At 38.0% G+C, this 21,142-nt stretch overlaps 1 protein-coding gene across 6 annotated transcripts in view; it reads left to right on the forward strand.

The window, feature by feature from the left end:
* The window catches only part of TBCK (TBC1 domain containing kinase), a 95,889-nt gene that overhangs the window by 67,151 nt on the left and 7,596 nt on the right, over nucleotides 1-21,142 (forward strand). For 4 of the 6 annotated variants that reach the window (XM_065837823.2, XM_071808211.1, XM_071808210.1 and 1 more), the window contains 3 exons: nucleotides 3,512-3,687; nucleotides 13,085-13,260; nucleotides 17,787-17,946. In XM_065837823.2, the coding sequence (XP_065693895.1) occupies nucleotides 3,512-3,687; nucleotides 13,085-13,260; nucleotides 17,787-17,946 (512 nt within the window). The other 2 variants (XM_071808214.1, XM_071808213.1) reach the window with 2 other exon arrangements.

Raw genomic sequence — 21,142 nt, forward strand, 5'->3', positions numbered from 1 at the left:
GACACTCTGTTATTTCAGCACGTTTTCATTACAGGTTTTCCAGCAAAATAATTTTGTATGAATACAAACAAAAAGCATCTGCTTTTGCAACTGTAAAACACCCCAGTGTTGGGACCTTGGAGAGCATAGAGATGTTGTATGTACATCTCCATGAGTGAGCAGGCCCTCCCTGTCCTTTCTAAATGTTTCTGTTTGCTTCTTGCTGACACCATGAGATTTGTGCAGAGGATGTTCTGAGTTGTTTGCCTGTGTCAAGTAGTCTGGCATTCTGGTGAGTTACTCTGTTCATTTGTTCTTAGTCCTGCTCAAGAATCTGGGCACTGACTTGATGTATTTACACTTCTGACACACCAAAAATATGTATTTAATAATGTGTAAGCTTTAATGTTTTCTGGCTTGTAACACAGTCACTTGGGAGCAGGAAAAGGACAAACAGGACTAATACTGTGTGAATGCAAAGTCTTGGTGCAATAGCAAAAGGCGGTCATTTAATTGGAGGCTGAGTCATTTGTCATATATTTTAAAGAGCATGAGAAGCAATTGGAATTGAAGTAGCACAGCAGACTTACTTATTAGCCAAGAGGAGGAGAAAAGATCTTATCCATCCAGGCTGCAAAAGATTGCATTGCGTTTTAGTTACTGACGGGAAATGATTTTTCTTAAACTTAAAATTCCAACCAAGAGTGAAGAGTGGCTTGAAGGTTACTCGAGTGTGAAGCGTCTTCATGCAATGTGACTAATCAATATTCTGTAAATATTTACACCAGTCTTAAATTCCAGTATCCTGAAACTAATTGTTTTTTAAAAAGAATGTGAATACAATCTTTCATTACCAGTAGTCTCGTCTCCCTTGTGGGTGATAAATGTTGGTAATTTTCACATATATGCATACCTGTGTATACATGGGGTTTTTTTAGTTATTATAATTTGTGGAAACTACAGTCTCCTTATTATATTTTTAGTTTGCATTACTTAGAAGCAGATCAATTAATCAGCAGACTGTAAACTGGTGTTAAGCTTTTGATGGCCTCCCTCCCCAACCATGTAAAATATTCTATGGAATTCCATTTTCAGCCACTGTCCTCCTGAAATGCTGCTTGGAAGAAATGGAAAAAACAACAGCCAAGAATCACAGAACAACAGACTCCTAAATGTTTTACTTACACCGTGATGTGTGAGAACTGGTTATCATTTTTAGGGAAAACCCGTAGCTGCATTTTCCAATTCTCTAAATGAATTCCTTTTAGAATTACAGAGCTTGTTTCTAGGAAAAAAGATGTTTATAGTCTGTCTCAGTAGTTAATTCTGTCTATATAAATTTCTGCGTTCTAGTGCACCTAGTGTTCCTATTCCGTCCTTCAATTATTCATTTTCAATTTCAGACAGTTGTAAGCTATCATGCCCTCTCACAACTGGATGTTTTAATGCTATTTATTATTGTTGTTCAGATTATTTTTCTTTTTACCGGCTAAATTCTGCTTTCATCTCACTTTTTACAAAAATACTGCCGACATTTCCTTAGCTCAGAATCTCAGGAGACAGGGCTGTAACTCACGGTTATAGCAGCCTCTTTACCGAAAAACAAACTGTGAAGGGACTACAGCCTTGAACTGAAATTCTCAACTTTTTATGAGTAAAATGAGTCTTCAGAGATGTGGAGAAAGTGTGACCGTAGTGACCATGCTTTAGCCTCTGTTCTGACCTCTAGGAATAATAACCAGTGAAAGGCATTTGCTGTCTTTATCTGAATTTAGAAATCGTATGGAATTCTCCAGTTGCATGGATTTTCCTTGGGAATGATACTAAATAACCACCTTCCATTACAGTATATACCAAATGAAAAATGTAGTATGTTTTCATCACAGAGTGAAAAGTTGTAACTTACTGTTAAGACATTGTACATCTATCTCTGGCAAGTATTATCCCAAGTAGCTGGGGAGCCTGGTAGGGTTAAGGAAAATTGGGATTTACTTTCACATCCACAAAAAAGATTTTTAGATCTATAATTAAAATTAGGGGAACCACAGTTTTAGTCCCAGATTTTTCAGAATTTCAGAAGCAAGATAGCACATAAGCATGTTGGCTTCAATGGAATTAAAGCATGTGCTGCAGGTTGTATCCTACCTGAATACAGACAACATTTTGAATGGGAGATTAATAGATCGCATCATTCATTCGTATTTTAAACAAAGTAAATGATGTCATCCAACTGGGATATTCTGCCCCAAGCTTCAATTTCAGCTTTTTTTCACTCACCACCCTGCTAACGACTGAGGTTTCGGGTATAACTCTCTGATTGATAGCAATGCATCAAATCTGTTGATGGACATGAACGATGGATGGCAATGGCATCGAATCTGCTTGAGATACACAGCTGAAGCTTGGCCACAGTGCCTCTGTTTTCTTCATAGAAGTTCAGGGTTCAGTCTTTTAAATTGTGAGTGCTGAAATATATCCTCAAAGGTGCTTGGGACCGATACAAGAAAGAAGTGCATTAGCGCTTGTTGTTTGTGTGATGCGGTACATTACGGTTGTTGTAAAATGCAGGCTAGGATGATTTTTCTCTTTGTGAGACTCCAGACAGGAGATGCAAAACTAACTGGTCTTTTTATAGTGATACAAAAGTAAATGGTTTTTAAAAGATAGATAGATACATGCGGGATGCTTTGTGTTGCAAAAATGATATTGGTAGTAGGTTTACTTTTGCATATGTTTTTCATTATGCTTTGGTAATTTTTATTTGACTACAGCTTATTTTAGGATGCTTCCCATTCAACGGATATCTGCTTTCCTCCCAAGTACAGTAATACTTCACTCCTTCAGCCACTGAGCTCTTCAGCTCTTTCACTGGGAATAGCTGGTTGGGTTTTATACTGTATATTTTTTTTAAACTGTAAAACAAATGTACTCATTGTGTTTGCCATCAAGTACAAATTAGTGTTGAGAACTCCTGTTTTCCACCGAACAAATAACATGTAGCTTTGTCAAAATAGCAGACCCCACAAAGTTTGAGAACTGGAAGCTTCCAGTCTGGCTCATAGCACTATTGAACTGACAAATGAGACACTCGGTTAATCCAAAAATCCTCATGTCCATACACAGCATGAAATGTACTGATGATGTGCTGCACGTGCCCACATTCGAGTCAATAGTCTGACTTGGAACAACATTTAATGAAGAAGCCTTACAATGACTAGGTGCCAATTGTAATCCTCTCTTTGCATTGGTTAAAGTTCTATCACACTTCTCTTAAACAGATTTCCATACATAACTAGGGATAAAATCAATGCTTAAAATGTCTGTTCTAGTTTTTAATTAAAAAATTTCTAAGTCTTGTTTGGTTTAGTGGGAAATGATTTTGAAAACTACATGCCCTTTAAGGGGGGGGGGAGAGAGAGACAGAGGTAGATATGGTTATACGTAGATTAATAATGTCATAACTAGGCTAATTTGCTTTACTGACTTCTTTTCATGCTTGTGTTTCTTGTTCTTGCTTTAAATCCCTGATCAGAGATTGATATTGAGCGTTGTGTTCGTGAGTCAATCAACCTGTTCCGCTGGACCCCGAAGAGCGCTACGTACCGGCAGTACGCACAGCCCCCCCGGCCAGCCGGCGAGAGCAGCGGCGCCAGAACTTCCATGTCCTGCTTTTCAGCTGACTATCAGGAGGCACCTCGAAGTGACCTGGTAAGTGACCTGGGAATTGGGGGGGGCGGAATTGGTCAGATTGAATGTTTCTCTTGCCTCAGGTGGTTCTTTTTAAAATTCAGACGGGAAGAAAATACCCGCCAAACCTCGGTTATGGGCATTTATGTTGTCACTTCCAAGCACAGAGGTCTGACACATTCATCAGATGTTCTGATTTGCTTGTCGACTGCTACACAGTGTTAAAGCCTATGCCATATTATTAATTTCAATGAACAATCCAATGCAGTGAATGAGAATTAACAGAAAGGTTGTTGGGTTTTGTTTCATTTGCTTTGAACTTCAGCTTCTTTGATGTACATGCCAAGAAAATTATTTCTTCTTGTGCCGTATTTCTGCCTCTCCCAACTCCTGCTCCTTTGGTTCTGTGGTGTTTGTTACCACAACAGACCAGTGTCCACGACTCACCTGCAGAACTGCAAACGGGCTTTATCTCAGGAGGAAAATAGTAAAAAGAACAGTTTGCCAGTGAGAAATAGGTAACTGGAAGGTGATACAGGCAGCTCTGGCTGCGTTTTCCATTTTGGCATCTCAGGTTAAAGGTATGACTCAAATTATTTTGAGAGGTACTACGTGAGTTATGCCTGTGTTTGTCTTGGCAAAGAATAACTAGTGGCTAAGAGTATATCTGCATTAAATAGATACTTGGTTTAGCAAACACACTTTTCCCTTCTTTGTCCAGTAAAATCTAATGCTTGTTTCTCTTGTCAAATACACCATCTGAAGAATGGTGATTTGAAAAGATTCCTTTCCTTCCTCTCAGCAGTGTAAATGTAGTCAGTCTCTTAAAACTTACACAGTTTTATTTTGGTTTGGTTTTTCCAATGATCTTTGTGGATCCCTTCCAACTCGGGACATTCTATGAACAGGGGAAGGATATATAGACCTGCCATATCTATAAGGTCAATTTTAGTCTATCTGATTTTCCTAACTCCTAAGAAACTAAGAATTGTATTGTAAGACACTCAAGTGTGTCTTAGTTTTTAAGCAGTCCTTAAACCTGAGTCTGATAATCGGTCATTATCTTGTTTTGGTTTTGTTCTGTTTTTTTTTACTTTAGTGTTGATTTTATTTCTGTTGCTGTATTTTCGGGAAGTCTTAGCCACAAGTCTAGGACTCCAAGTGCTACATATGCAAATACAGAATAAAAAGAAACTCCAGAGAGCTTACAGGACTTAAGAAATAATAGGTGGATGTAGAGAGGCAATGGGGAAGAAACCTGAAATGACAGTAGAATGCTGGTTGCTGTCGTACAGGGTTTTTAGCCAACACAAGTGCTGCTGCACTTTCTAGAGAGATGTAGAGAGACTTTCTGAAGGAGCTAAGGGCTGCACATTAATGGAATAATTCAGATAGGACCTTAGCAAGTCATTCTGGTACAAATTCCTGCAGAAAACAAGCCCAATACTAAATTCAGATGAGGTTGCCCAGGGGTTTGTTCTGTCAGGTCATGACAATTTCTAAGGAAAGAGATTACGCAGTCTCTCTTGGCAGCCTGGTCTGATACCTGACAGTGCTAATAGTGAACATGTTTTTGCACATGTGCTAGGTTTTCTTAATGCTATGATGACAGGAGAGTAAAAAGACAAGTATCCTCAGTCCCAAGGATGTGCTTGCGCCTTTCTGTGTCCAAACAAGAGTGAAGGGACTTGGAAATAGCGGGGAGACAGGAAGAAGCAGCAATGGTCTACTGAACTGGTAAATAGAAAAAAAGATTTCTATTTGTAGCAGGGATAAAAATCCATTATTTTGGGTCAACCAAAGTTTCTTTCAGTGTTCTTCCATTTCCTGGGAAATTTAGGGGTGTTTTTTTAAGCACAGTAATTTTATTTTCATACTGGAAGCTGTGTTTGTTTATAATGTCAGTAACTAGGCTCATCCATCCCACAGTTTCCAAGAAATTAAGCTAATGATTTTGGTATGCTACGGAGGAGAAAACAAATACCATAACTTCTCTTGCCTTCTCTTTCATTTCTGCTTTCTGCTTAACAGCAAAGCACTTTCCATTTGCTGCAGTGTAGCTGATGGTTTAACTTCTTTTGAAGCCCAGGTGTATCGGATCTTTTGGGTGCTACTGTAGGGGTTTTTTAGCTCATCATATGGAGCAGCATTATGTGATTTATACAGAAATACGTGAATATATTCATGCTCTTCCTGTAGTGAAGAGGGAACTAACCTCATGGACATCCAAATGACAAGCGGATTCATATGTTATGTTACAGCCTACAAATGTGTTTGCCCTCATGTGTTGTATTTTTGTGTGTCAGATTTTGACACAGATATATCCAAGCCAAGTATGTTATGGTTTTGGCAGGAGCCGTAGTTCAGACTTCGAAAATCCCGTGTAGCGTGAGGCAGTGATGAGCTGCCTCTCACTTCTGACCAGGTCTGTGCTTCTGGGTATTCGCCTTTGTAAGATGACACTTCTCAGGGATTTGAGCAACGTTGCTAAAAAAATTGAAATTATTGGTGAAAAACACTGTTTATACCCAAAGGTGTTTGGTTTTGTTTTGGTTGTTGGAGTTCTTTTAACCTTAATCCTGGAACTATCTATCTCTTTTTTAGACATATCCTCTACTGCTGTTTGTTGCCATGGGGAATCTTTTTTCTTCTTGAAAGCAGTGGAATTTGAGGTCAATCTTTAGCACGCACAGTAGCTTTTAATGGGTTTTCTAAAACACCGTTGTGTCCTTGCTGATCAGCCGAGCCCTTAAAAAATAAATTTGCTGTTTAGTTGGTCATTATTTGGATAAGCACTTAGCACTGCGTTTGTATCTCCAGTTTTCTATTTGTGCGTCACCTCTGTATTTGAGGGCGGGTAGGGTAGGAAACAATTCCTCTCTAAACAAAGCTGTGGGTTTGCTGCTGAAGGTAAATTATGACTTCTTGAAACATAAAGTGTTTAGTGTATTTAATTCAAAACACCAGCTGTCTCCTACTCCTGTATTTGTATCTTCCCTCTAAGCCGCTTCAGTTTAGAAGTCTCTTAAGTGCTCTTTATTGACTACTAAAATATTTGTGCGTATCTGCATGCTACAGTGCTTTGGTTTATAATAACACGACAAGTATTTGCCCCTGGGTGAGCACTTTTCTTCCTAAATCAGCAACCAGTAAAGCAAATTGGGTTTTACTCTTCTTTATCATTAGTGCTGCTTGGTTTTCATTTTAGTGGCATCTGTTTGAAACTTGGGTGCTGTCTTCCCTCCCGGACTTGCGTGTTGCTTAATCTTTTACTCTTTCAACCAGTAAGCATGTTTCTACTGAGATAAAATCTCAAGGAGGAAATAGTTTCAGAGAGAATGAATGCACATCTTAAGTGGTTTTGCATGGGGGGTTTTTGAGTAAGATAAAATGTCAAAAATAAGAACAGAAAAAAACCCTTTAAATTCACTGCCAAATTTTAGTAGCAGTCTACTCAAATTTGTGTCTGTATTTTTCCTTATTATTGTTCTTTTAAATAGTACTTTTCTTTGCATATAATCAAGGGTACCTTGCATGACAGACTTCTTACAGGTGGGAATTCAGGCCTATTTGCAATAAACACGCCACTGCTCCATTGCTTCTTCTGTGTGCACCTAGGATGTATTTGTCCATGTAAAATGTATTGGCTGGGTTTATATTAAGCTCTTGAATAACTGGTGTGTAAAGTCCATCTCTTAAGAAGCATGATGAGTAGTGGATACCAGCATTTCTGTTCAGTGTACAAGCTGGGAAATGTTCAATGGTGCGATGTCCGTGCTATTTGTAATGGTTGTTACAGATATTCTGCCTCAAGGGTCTTCTACCTGGACTTCCTTGACCCATTTCAGGTTTGGTTTGTGTTCTGTTTTTGTAGGGAACTTGTTTTTGTTTCCTTCTTTCATTGTTCCACTACTCAATAAAAAGCCATTACTCAAATTTGTCGTTTGTTCGTGTTGTGTGAAGCACTAACTGATCAAGATCTGAGTTACTGTTTCTAATTTATTTCGCATGTGCCTTTGATGCTTCGGTTTTTCTGATCGTAGCTGCCAACAGCTTGAGCCAGAAGTTGGGTTATTTGTAATTTTTGAGATGAATTGGTTAAAACAGTTTTTCTGTCACTCCCCTGTGAGTGAAGAAACAATTCACTGTTTAATTAGGCATGTCATAAGCTCATCACATTCTGACAACTATTTTTAGGAATTTTTGAAACCTTAAAAATGTTCTCTGTGTGTTTGTTAGCTTTTCAAAGCTTTTTTGATGTTTGTGAGCCAGCAGCCTGCAACCAAAAGGTAGAGACTGTAAGGAAACCTCTGCTTCCAGTGCTTTGGTTCTGCAGATTAAATTAGCTGGAGAAGGCCTATTTTAGGATTTTCTGTATTCTGCTTGGTTTTAAAAATAGGAATATGTTTTATTATGTTTTGGGACTTTTTCTGATAGAAGTTAGGGCATTAAATCAATTACCAGAGTAGATAAAATAAGGAATATATTGGCTTAGGAAATAACTGATGTTAAATGTTAATTTAAGAATCCCTAATGAATGTTGTGTTTGGTTTTTAAGTTGTAGTATGAATAGCAATTATTTTAATTGAATGTAAACTCATTAGAACAAATATGCTTTTTCTTAGTTGAGGCAGAATTAAAGGAATAAGATTATAATAATATAAATATAATTTAGATGAGACTATTAGACACTCGTTTATTTCATATTTCAGGATTGTAAATATATTTTGTACAGACTTGGTGTCAGAGTCTCCATGGGACGTGTGTGTCTGCTGTGGATGTGGCAGCGGGAGCAGCCGGAGCCCTCCCTGATTGTCCAGCTGCTCCTTCCGCACCAGCCTTGGCCATTTACCCACTTGGAAGTTGAAAACTCAGTGGTTTTGACCTTTTTTCACCTCTCACAATTGGGATTCCATGACTGATTAACAAAAGTGCTGGGAGGGGGAGAGGATGTCTGTTTACATATTGTGGGAATGTTCTTTTTAGTTATATTTTTTTTTCCTGATTTGGAAATTGTTTTAAAATCAGGTGCTGGTTTGATAGCAAATCAAATAGATAGATCAATTAAATCTTATGAGTTTCATTTTTCTCTTTTTTTCTAGTTTTGACATATTAGTGGGGGGAAAAATTACTTGAAAAAGTCATAAGCAGTAGCCACTTTGTGGCAGTATAAGGAATATGGCAGCTATCGTCACCACCCTTTAAGGTGTGGAATTTACCAAGAAGTGAGATAAAGGACCCATAATAAAGTAGTAAACACAATGGACCAGTGCATTCAGGTTTGCTACAGCTGTTAAATAGTTTGGATTTGAGCCAATTCCTGGTTTTCCCTTCTATGGCCAATCTTGGCTGCTGTGTAGTGTATCCCGTTAAGAGACACTGTCTGAAATGCGTATGGTTTCACTGGTAACGTAGTCTGAGGTCAGTTCTTGCCCAAGAAAATTATGGGAATATTGCAATGAAAAATGGAGGAAAACCAGAATTTCCAAAGTCTCCCTGGGCGGTGTTACTGCACCGTAGCTGGCTATAGAACGTGAGCCCTGCCAAGTGGCACATTTTTCATTACCAGACCTTTCTCCATCTGCACTGATGGGTGCCTGTTGTCCTCCCTGGTGACTGGTGGGTGATCACTGTGATACAGGAGCTGGTGTAGTTCCATTGTTGAAAACTTGGTGTTGAATGAATGTTTCTTTCCAGAAGTACAGCTGGAACAAAGCCTTATATTATAACTACGCTTTAGCAAGGAGGAATTTGTTTGGTCTCACTGAAGAGCAGTGGCAATAAGATGCTTTTCAAACACCTCCCTTTTTTTGTTTATGCACATCACATGCATGGAGAATGTTAGGAAACAGTCGCACACCTCTGTGTTTTAATAATTTCACTAGTAAATATTTATGGGGTTGTTGACAATATGATGTAAAGCTCACTAATGAGACTTTGCAGCGTGTCTTCTCAGCTGTGTGCAGGGACTAACTTGCCTTTCCGCTCTACTGATTCAGCTTCTTCACACGATTATCTTATTCTAGGGAGAAAGAAACAGAGATTTCTTTAATAATGAGCTACTTCGGCAAGCAGAGCTCTCTTATATTTTCCTGACCTGCCTGCAATGGTGTATAAAGACATTTGGAGGATGTTTACGAATGTGGGGGGAGTCAGGGTGGTGGAGGGGGTGGCAAAGAACAGCTTGCAATACGTATTTGCCAAATGAGACAGAGCAAACTTGAGAAATAGAAAGTAGAGGGAGATAGGGAGCATCAAGGAGGAAGGCACCAGTGTCCTGACTTGGAAGTATGAGAAGCAGAATATGATGGCAAAGGAGGACTAAATCGTAAGTGTAAGAATGAATTTGCTAGAAAAGTTGTGTAGGCTGCTCATCCTTTATAAGTAGTCCTGCTTGCACATCAGAAAACATTGAAGACTTTTTGTATGACCCTTTGCCTAATAATGGCCTTAAAAAAGGATGAAGGGGGAGGTGGAGAAGGGAAGGAGATTAGGGAGTGTGTCAAGACTTGTATTCCTTTTTATTTGTTTATGATCATTAAAATACTTTTCTGCTTTTATCGGCCTCTATGTCAGTAACAGTGGATTTAATCGTCATTCCCTCTCAGTTGGTACAGGGGTTAAGTACTTCTCGCTTATCAAACCATCAGAATTATCAGACCATCAGAAGTCAAGGGAGCAATGGGAGTCATTCTGTTTGCTTAAGAGCAAACAAAGGAAAACACCCTACCTTAATTTACTTAATTATGAAGGATATAAACAAAAGCATTTGCATGGATAACACTAGGTGGAAACACACTGGTAATGCTTGGGTTTGGTCATAAAATCCTTTTAGATTATGCAGCTAAAATCTGATGTTCTTCTTTGGTCCTGTTTTCAGATACTTCCTGAAAACTGACTCTACCTGTCATGAAAATTGCTTTATTGATAAAAACACAAGAGCAGTGACTTTGCCTATAAATCTGTCCCAAGGTGTCCTGTTCTTCTGGCTTATTCTCCCTCTTCTACGAGTTCTTTTTATCTCACTGCTGTATTTTAATTGATGTCAAACAGTGCTACTCTATACAAATATATTTATCCCAAAGCTTATACGATGATACCATAACATTAAGTATTATATTTAGATGGAATTCACTGTAAGAAGAATACATTAGCTTTCTTCCATTATGGTTATTTAAAGCGAAAACCAGCACAAACAGCAGTGTCCTTGCTACAAACTAGTGTGACCCTCGATTTGGAATTGAATCTGTTTGTGTTTGCTGTGTGTTTCTGCTTTTTTCTCTTTCTCTGTTTGATCAGTTCTTCAGAAATCTTTTAAAACCATTATCTTCTAAGCCACTTTTAAAATGCTTTTGTTGTCTTAGTCCTAGATATACATGGATACATTGATTCCAGAAACAAAACATTAAGTTCCAAATATATGGGGTGACATCTTCCATGAAGCACGTTTCTTTATGAAGGACTTTGGTACTTTGAATGGATTATTTGGTTGAACCCCAGATTTTAACTATACTGACTTTCAGGCAGAAGATCCTTCTGTATTAACTTTGCTGCAACAAGTTTTGCCAACTTAAAAGACAAAAGGAGGGAAACCCTATTTCTACTCAGATAAAGCTATACTTTCCATGGATAAAAAGGTGCTTTATAGCTCCTATGTTTATCAGATGGGACTGTTGAGCGGAACTAAAGATACTTGCTTATTTTATCAAAAAATGCACATCTTCATTTAATATCCAGGATGAAATGCATGTAAGAGATTACAAGCTAATGAAAAAATAGATAGGAGCTATGATTTTGCCAGCCTGGAGTGGTTTAATCTTTCTGATGCTTGACTTCTAATTTGAGAATACTTAAGCAGCTTTAATTCCTAATATTAGAAAAAAAAATCTTAATGCCTGTTGCTTCTTACTAATTGCAGTAAATGCATATGGCTTAGCAATTCCCAGACCTATTTGAAAATTAATGGGGTGAGAAGAATAAGTACTTTGAAATTAAAGAATTTAGGGTGTTGTCAGAGAAACTTCTGGGAGGCAAGTAGACCCCAGACTTGAACTTAAGTGCTCTTTTTCCTATTCCCAGCCTGCTGATTAAGCAGTCTTCCCTCATGAACATCATCTTAGAGCTGACTATTCTAAAGCAAGAGTCATGCTTGAAGTTAGGATATGTTAAATAATTCTCTTTTCTTTGCGGGAAAACAGGCGAAGCAACTGAAGTAGTAAGCTCAGCATCTTAGCATGCGTAGACTTGTGTAGGTGTGTGTGTGAAAATGTGTGTGTATCTCTCTGGTAATTCTTATCCTTTCTAAGTAATGACAGGCTGCAGATCCTTTTGCCTATTGTTTGACCCTCTTGGACAAGCTGGAGGTTTCCCTCATGCTTTGAGTGAGTCAAACTAATTCTTTTGGGTGAAACTGTAGTTGTAATGGCACTTGGAAGTTTCAGCAGTGTGAAACAGTCTCTGAAGGAAGGTGGAGGGATGGCTTCAAACATTTTACAACAGTCTTACAGCGTCCATATTATTTTTTCTGCTTCACTTCACAGATTTTTATCTGTTGGTAAGTAATGAAAATACAGGATTTCTGCATTCTCTGTTATTCACTAAAATAAGGAGGGGTTTTTGTTGTCAATTTAGATACACATGAGCTTTTAAGATTGCAAAGTGAAGAAATGCTAGTGCTTAGGAATGTTCCTGAGATAATTCACAGTGAAGGTGCTCTTATGAAAAACAACTTAAGTGTTACCAAATTAGTTGCTTGAGTATTACCAGGTGTTTGGTATTGTGTGTCGTCCGGTCACCCAGTTTCTCTGTCCCCCAAAATCCCCATCACCCAAAACTCAGGAACAAATTTTCTGGGTTATAATACAGGACCCTTCCTTACATTTCTGGTGTCCTTATTTGTGCCCAGTCTTTGGGCTGGGGTAATACCTGGTGTTTAGAATAGCGCTCTGACTTACAGAGGCATCCCCGCAGTTTCTGTGCCAAGTGTCCAACTGCTGCCCTTCTTTCCCACTCCAAACATGGAGGCCTTTCAGCTTCTTTTTTCAGAGAGTGCTTTTGAGCCAATTTATCTAATTTCTGATGCTGAGAAATGTTCTGTGAGTATTGTGACCCTGTCAGCCACAGTGAATAATTCATTAATAAATCACAAACTAAAATAGTTCACACAGATTGTCAAACTTTTTCTTTTTCCGTAACAACTTCAACAGAAAATAGGGCTGTAATTGGCAGATAGGCATTTGGCACTGTTCTGGATTGTTCCTGTACGAATAGTTTAACTTGGACTAGTTCAAGGTTATACAGAGAAGATTTGTTTCTATCTGTTTGGGTCACACTTTGAAGTTGTCAAATAAGTAGAAGTTTTGAAGAACACCATGTCTATAATTCTATTGCCTCTAACATTAATTTTCTCCTTTTAAAGTCTAGGGATTCCATCAAATTGGATGACCTGAAGGCAGAGGTGTCCCCACGAATTTCAGCAGAAGATCTGATTGATTTGTGTGAGTTGACAGGACCCAGTCATTCCAAAACACCTGTAAAGAAAACAAAGTCTAGCAAACCAAAGCTGCTGGTGGTGGACATTCGGAACAGCGAAGAGTATCCTTCGAATCTGAGTGCCAGCCTTGCCAAATGATGCTTGTATCAATTCCTTACTCGTTGTCTGCGGGCAGGGAGATGTTAGAATGATAAATAATGGAAAGGGATGTGATAGAGGTACAGTGGAAGTACCAAAGGCAGATTTGTTTTCTTTTTAATGGAGGGGCCTGTTTTGCAGGGAAGAGGACAAATGTATTTTTGCCTTCCCATTTTAAGCTGCGGGTCTAGCGAAACCGCTTTGTACCAGTAGCATGTGTGCTTTAAGACTCCTTTTTTTTATGACAGGTGTTGTCAGCAGACCTTCCCCATTTAATATGATCAATATTTTGGAAGTGTGAGGCTTTCCGATTAAGTAGAAGGGAGAGAGAGTTGATAGCTCATGTGCTTTGCCAGTCCCTCTGTGGAAAATCAGTTCCCATTGAGTGTCTTCTTGCAGCTACCAGGTAATGCAGCCGTATGACTGCCCTGTGTCCTCTAATTAGCTTATGATCAGAAAGTCTCAAAGGTATCTTGAAGCTATATTTTTATCAGCATTGGTACCCTGTCTGCACCTTCCTCACCTGTTCTGTTTCACATACATAGTTCTTTGTGTGTGGAATATTTTGTATTCTTAAGCAGAGTAGTTGCAGGCCTGGGTTTGTCTGGGTTTTGGACGGGTGAGTCCTTCGTACAGATGTGCTTTGCCAGGAGCTCACATCTTCGTCAACATCCATCTAAGAGTTGGAATAATGGCAAGATTTTATTAGAGGTAACTCTTAATGTTATACTGAATATACTTGGGAATATACTTATTGGTTTATATCATTTTTTTAAGTATTGCTTCTTTCATAACAGCAAAGATGATGAAGGTGGTGGTTTTTGCAGTAGATGTAATCTTAATTTGAGTCACAAGGTATAATTCTTAGTGGGCAAACGATACTCAACAGAAAAATAACAAAAGGATCATAAGTTTTCGCCCACCTTTTACATTAAAAAAGGAAGATCATTCCTTTTACGTGTGTCTGGCTTGTTCTTAAAGATCTCAAAAGACAGAGATTCAACAGGCTCCCAACACCTTTACCATTAGAAAAGATCTTCCAGTGTCTGACAAATGCTACTACCGTACTGCACGTGTATGAGAAAAATGTCAGTTCAACACAACGAAGTGAATGGTGGATCAATGCCAATATTTGTGTTAAAATATGTAGTAAAATTTAAATAAATAATGGTTCAACCCCATTTTTTCATCCAGTTTGTTTAAATACCACTTTAAAAAAAACCACTGCCACTAACATTTTTCTCTACTTATTACTTAGCAATATTTATGACAAAGTAAGGTGAAGCAAAAAAATAAATGTTATTTTTTACTATGTAGAGGTAAATTTATTATTTACATAGTAAACAGAATCATATAAGTGGACTATTCTAAATTAAAGCTGTTATTTTGAAGGAATTATAATTTTATTGTATGCCAAACTTGAACCTGTAATGTGTTCTACTATATAGATAAAACACAGTGGTCAAAATGTATTTTTTCTTTCGCTTGCACGTATTATTATAATTTGATGCATCAATCAAGCAGAGATTCATGTCTCTGACTAGTTTGACTCTTTGTTTTCTGGGCTCCAGCAGCTTCTTTACTCCTGGATCTACATTGTTGAAAATGCGGTCTTCTTTATTTAGGAAACAGTAATAATGTAAGACTTTTAAGACTCCAGTTTAAAAGAGAAGTCCCTGGAATTAAAAACTATAGAAGGTTATTGTTACTGCATGGAAACCTTTATACTACCGAGCTAAATAATGTTTCTATTTCTACATGCATCCTTCAGTTATTAATTATTTAAGCTACTTCCTAGAAATCTTCAAGGAGAATGAAGAAGAAAAGCAAGTAATATAAAATGCCCAGACTACGGTCATTGCACTGAAAGACTCTTATCTGTGTACAATAATGGATTTATTTATATTATAATCAGGATCAAAGGCCAGGTGTTTGCTTAAATGTTTCTATAGCTTTCCTAATGGCTTGATAATAAATAGGTTCTGCTCTACCCTCGTGCTAATCCTATTCTACTCCAGCAGAGTGGATTCAGAATTAAAACAGTTTGACTGCTAAGTGGTTTTATGAGGCTGTCTTTCATATTAAAAAGCTTTAATCAGGCTTGCCATTTATATTTTTTGAATGAAGAGGTATGCTGGAGAGAGAAAATCTCTGATGCTTGAGCAGTGATCACTGCTGCTGTTGTCTCAGTCTGGTTGGAGTTTATGGTAGACTGAAATGTCTTGTCCTTTAAATAACAGGTGGACTTAAATCCTAAGACCCATCTGGTATTAGGAGGTAGGGAATGTCATCATTAAAAAGGCAACCTGGTAGGTAGTAAAATTACCCCTTGAGTGAGCTGGTTTGTATGTCAGCTGCAGAAGAAAACGTATGGTATATCGAAAGCTATGAAACTGTCAGCAGTTCTGAATATACATGGGAAACCACAGGAATACTGTGTTCAGTGTCCCGTTCATTCTCGCAGTAAGGAAGAAGTGCTTGCCACAAAATTTCAACCAACTGTACAGTGGGATCAGGCAGTCTGTATGTTACTGTGGCGTGTGGTTTAGAATGAGACAGACCACGGGGAGGTGTTTCAAAAATATGATCATTTCTTATGTTTCGTTGTTAACCTGCCTTGTCATCTATGCCTGTCACAATGAACTTCACTCTCGCTTTGTTTCCAGCGGGGTTTGAAAAAAAGCATGAGAGGAGTTTCAACAAGTGTCAGATGTGCTTCACATTTCATACTAGGATGCACTTGAAAGCTAAGTCATTGTTTTGTAGCGAAGCTCATGTTGCAGGACCAAGAGCTACCAACCTTTTTTTCCCAATAGGCAGCTTTGTAATGCAGAACTTTCTAATGAGAAGGTAATATACTCAAAGCAGTGTCTCTGGCCAGCAATTCCTCTAAGGCTCAGGTCGTTAAGCGTATTAGCAAAAATACTGGCAGCCTTCCATTCCTGTTATGAAACTTGTAGCTGCGTACTTAGGGTCTCTCAGCCTGTAGCACAAAATCTTGGCCCTTTTGTTATTTGTTTAGTGGTCACTTAAGATTAAGGAGAATGTGAATGACAGCAAATGCAGTTTGGATCTATCCAGGTTGGTACTAATGTTGGTATCAAATGTATCATTCTTAAAAGGTTAGGTGAGGTTTCTCTGAGCAGTTAAGCATACTCAATGGTATAAGTGTGAGAAGCTAAATCTGTCCAAAGTAATTTTCTGTCTAAATGATGGTCATTTCAGAACCTTTACCCTGGTTAGTAGCAATGAGAGTGATGTGGTTATGAAGGTTGGCACAGATTAGTGAAGGATGGGTGTCGTAATTTTCCTATTCAAAATAGAAAAAAACTGACAACATTAATGAATGATACGTCATCATCTTTTGTTCTTCCAGATATTTGTACATAGCCATGTTTTTCCCACACTGTAACAATGATGATCATAAAGCTGAAACTGTTACATAAATCATGAGAAATGAATGCTAATATTAACTTAATTAAAATTTACCTCAATTTCAGGAAGTTCCTTTATTAAAAAGGATTCCAGAATTTAATTACACAGTAAACTAACTGTCTGCAAGTACAGTAATAATGAGTGATTAATCTGGATATTTTATATTGTGTATATTTTTTCAGAATTTAGCTGTTTCCCATCTCTTCAAAGCTGCTCCTCTTTATTGCTGGGGAAAAGGAGTGTGTGTGCAGCCTATGAAGGTAATTCAGGGAGCTGTCAAGGTCGTGGTGCATCTCCAAATTCATAAAAAGCGAGGTAGAAGTGGTCCAACTTAATTTTGATTGAAGATACTTCCATTCATATTTGTTCATAAAACCTCATTGAATGATCATCCCTCGAAAGTGAAGCACAACTAACTATATCTCAGAATTGCTGGCACTCGGATGTTGTTTTCTCTTCAATACCCAAACCACAGTTATCGTTAGTGGGACTGCAGATAATGTACACGATGCTCATTGTCTGGGAATTTGAGTGCATGTACATTAAAATTTCAGTTTGGATCAAAATTGCAGCGGCCTTGTGGAGGTTGGCAGAAGGTTTAGGGAAATTTTTCAGTAATCTCTGTTTAGTTTTGGTTCTCATTGCAAGTACTTCATTCCTTTTGCATAAAAGTCCTCTGGAAGAAAGAGGTGCTCCAGCTGCTTATTAGTATTGGGCTCCTGTTATCAGATGAAAGTTCATTTGAAGTAAAATCCACAAAAATATGTATACTGTTAATATTTGGTCCTTAGCACCAAGTGTTTCCTTTAGCAGATCGATTTCTGTAGTGCTGTGTTACGTCCTTTATGAAACAAACAACTCTTCATTCTGTCTTTTTTTTTCACTGTAGTGTCAGAAGTTGTTTTCTCCATGTGAGTAAATAGTAAATGAGGTTTGCACAGAAGACCAACATTGTTGTGTCATGACAGCCAGGATGAAGAGCAGGTTCATCCTACGGCTGTGCATGTACCACAGATCTCTCTGCCTTTCGGTGTCCTTAACTGATCTTCCTCAGCTTTAACCGTGGCCACATTTCTGGCAGCATCAACATCCCCTTTGCATCAGCATTTACTGCAGAAGGGGATCTCGTCCAGTGCCCGGCAACGGCCACGCTCCAGAGCTTTAAAGGAAGAGTTGTGGTGATTGTAGGAAATGCAGTGAAGAACACGGCTGCTGTAAGTATATTGCTGTAACATATATTTTTATACTTAGAAATCCACCAATGCCATGAATACAGACAGTAGTAAATAAATGCTAGAGTCTGGATAATTCAGATTAGTAACTTTGGGTATGACGACAGGGTTTGGGGGATTTTTTTTTGGTTGTTATTCATTTCTGCTTCTAGACAAAAATGTGTTTCTGTTCAAGTGATCAACAGCTGAGAAAGTTGACATTTTGCCGTGAAATTATTTAACATTACCTTTTTCAGCGTTAATTTTTTTTTTGGGGGGGTGTCATATTGTAAAAGTGTCATTAGCACTTCTAATGTGCATCACTGAGATCTAGATTTCAAAACTGAGTTCTGTTTACTTTCTGTGGTGTTAGGAATCACACACAAGGTAAGTAGGCTGGGGGCAGGTATATTATGATGTCCAAAGGAAATAAGGTATAATTCACGTTCCTGCTGATAAAAAACAATGTAATGATCATTTTTTTAGAATCATTTAGCTCCTGCAACTGTGCTCACTAAATTGGAGACTGGTTCCTATGGAGAACAGTAACATTCATGTGATACTTTTATTGTCAGTGCCCTTAACTTGACAGGCAGAATATTCAGCCTTGCACATTTGTTTTTATAACTAAATATTTGGTGATGTTGTGAACCAGCAGAATAACAAGTCGAAGTATTTCTTTTACAATTCTTTCTCTGAAGTGCAGGAAAGTGTTTTTTGGTTTGGTTTTCTTTTTCCAAAAAATACATACTCTTCAGTATGGTGTACATAGTACACCATAGTTCCTTAAGCGTGACCTGTAACCCTGGTATGACAAGGAGGGCTTGGACCATTAAAAGGTCTTGACACAACGGACAGCAGAAGCATCAGTACGACAAATGTTGGAGTGTTTTATACTTATAGAGAGTTGGAAATAGCATGAGAAATCCTTTTAATTAACCTGTATTTCATCGTTTAGAAAATGAGCTTGTGATGTCTATCGCATCTCTTAAATAGTAACCGAGATGGCATAAAAGAGACTGTATGGCAAATCTTGTTGTTTCAGTCAGTGAATATCTAGGTTTGTGCATGAGATGCGGGTAAGTCTATGATAAGTATTTCAACGTGAAATGAATGAACTTGAATAATCAGAGTAGCTCACTAAATGCTGAATGCAGTAATTCCCACCCACCCACCTCCCCCCCAAAGGAACAAATGTGAAATGCATAAAATGCTAAGAGCCGAATTGATATTATTTAAATGACACTTTACTTATTTGATAGTGGGTTATGCAGCTTCTTTCAACAATTACATTTTAAAACGCTGAACCTAACAATTTTTCTCAGTAAGAGCATAACCGTTCACTGATGTCCTGTGGAACAGGAACAGGAAAAAGAAAACGCTTTGGCATTCACTAATGAGTATCTTTATGGGAGATATCCCACATACTACCAAATAATTTTCTGGGATTTGTTTTGTCTGAAACAAAGGAACACTCTAAGTATTATGTCTAAAGCAGAACACAGAAACAACCTGAAACAAGAGTCTGAAGGAAACAAAGGACAAAGACTTTACAGTGTGGCTTACACCATAGCTGAGAAGATACAATTTTTCCTGTGATGTAGTGACACTTCTTATGCAAACTTAGATTTGCTTTGGCTTTTAAATCTTTTGTTAAATGAAAATTGGATGTTTCCTCTGCAGTGCAGCTATAGAGAATTTGCAGTGTACTTAGTAAGTGCAAGTACTTCAGTCAGCTGAGGGGATGCTGCCTTATCCTCCAGCACAGACTTTCTGCAACTGAGACCAAGTTCACACTGTTTACCTGGAATTGTCAATATCACAGCTTTCCATAAAAGACAAATCTTGCTTTGCTTCTTGATTTACCTTTAGAGTTCTGTAAAACCTAACTAAAGAGTGCAGAGTTTTAAATTGCAACAAAATACTGGATTGACCAGTTTGACCACAAATTAATTGAATCCTAGAGCCTAAATACTGGTAGGGACTCAGGACCTCTACCACACCCTTAGAGTACATATGAAACCAGCCTCAATTTGACTGTGTTGGTAAATCTTAGAACTCCTTCCTTTTGTGGATTATTTTTGAGGCAAATTTCAGTTTTACTCTGCATGACTGCATAGAACTATCTGCCACTATTCCTGAACTTAACCAATCCAAAACTATGTAGCTTTGAGGCTTGACAAGAACTATAGCTATTACTTTTGAAATGTTACTAGGTAGTCCAGTCATAGGAATAATTGCAAAGTGAATGCATGGAAACAAAAACATGTTTGTCCAAAGAAATGTTAGAAGACATTCAGCTTAAAATGAATGTTTTCTGAACAGAGTTATGTGTTTCCAGCTCAAAAGGAATGAGCCACAACTTGTACCTCTACTGTAAAGGAGAATTTTCCAGCAGTGTTCACTGATATTTACTCCATTAAAAATATGGTGATTGGCACTGGTAGATGTTTGGTTTAAACTTATACAGGACTGAGAGAGGTAGGGCAAGTGTGGAAAAACAATGACTATTTTTGAGGCTGTTTGTAGTCAGAAGGTAGAATCTTTCAATTGCATTTCGTATTAGTAGCCTACATGGCATCATTTAAATATATCAATTTTTTTATTTTAAAAAGGCAAAGTTGAGTGTACTGAACAGATGTGTAGAAAAAGCCTTTTTCATACTTCTGTTTCTATCTTTTGTATTTGACTTGGTGCCAGATGATAAAACATAAAATTGGAAAGAAAATGCTGCCTAGAACTTGGTCGGCGGGAGGGAAAACTGCAAACTTCACCACAGCCCTGTTCCAACAGGAGGCAAAGGGAGCCAGCGGTGCCGCAGTTGAAAACTTCCTTAGGACAGAATTAAAATAGGCTAATCCTGCTTGTTAAACCTTTTAATTTATTCACCCTGGAAGTTAAATGAATAGATTGGTCCTCACTTGGTGCCAGCCTTTCTCCTCCTAGGAGATTCTGGGCGCTTGTTAACAGGGCAGATACTTGTTTGTCTCTGAAAACAGCAGGAAACATCTACATAAAAGGCATTATGATGGAGTTAATAAAACAGATTCTATTTTGATTTTTAACTTTTAAATAAAAGTGGCAGCACCTCTTAACTGAATTAAAATCCCCTTTCCCACATCCATTGATAGATAAGTACCTTGTAAATTGTAGTATGGGCAGGCGATTATTACAGTTGGGAGTGTGATACTTCAATAGG

Source organism: Patagioenas fasciata, chromosome 4 (genome assembly GCF_037038585.1).
Source record: "Patagioenas fasciata isolate bPatFas1 chromosome 4, bPatFas1.hap1, whole genome shotgun sequence".
Taxonomy (NCBI): domain Eukaryota; kingdom Metazoa; phylum Chordata; class Aves; order Columbiformes; family Columbidae; genus Patagioenas; species Patagioenas fasciata.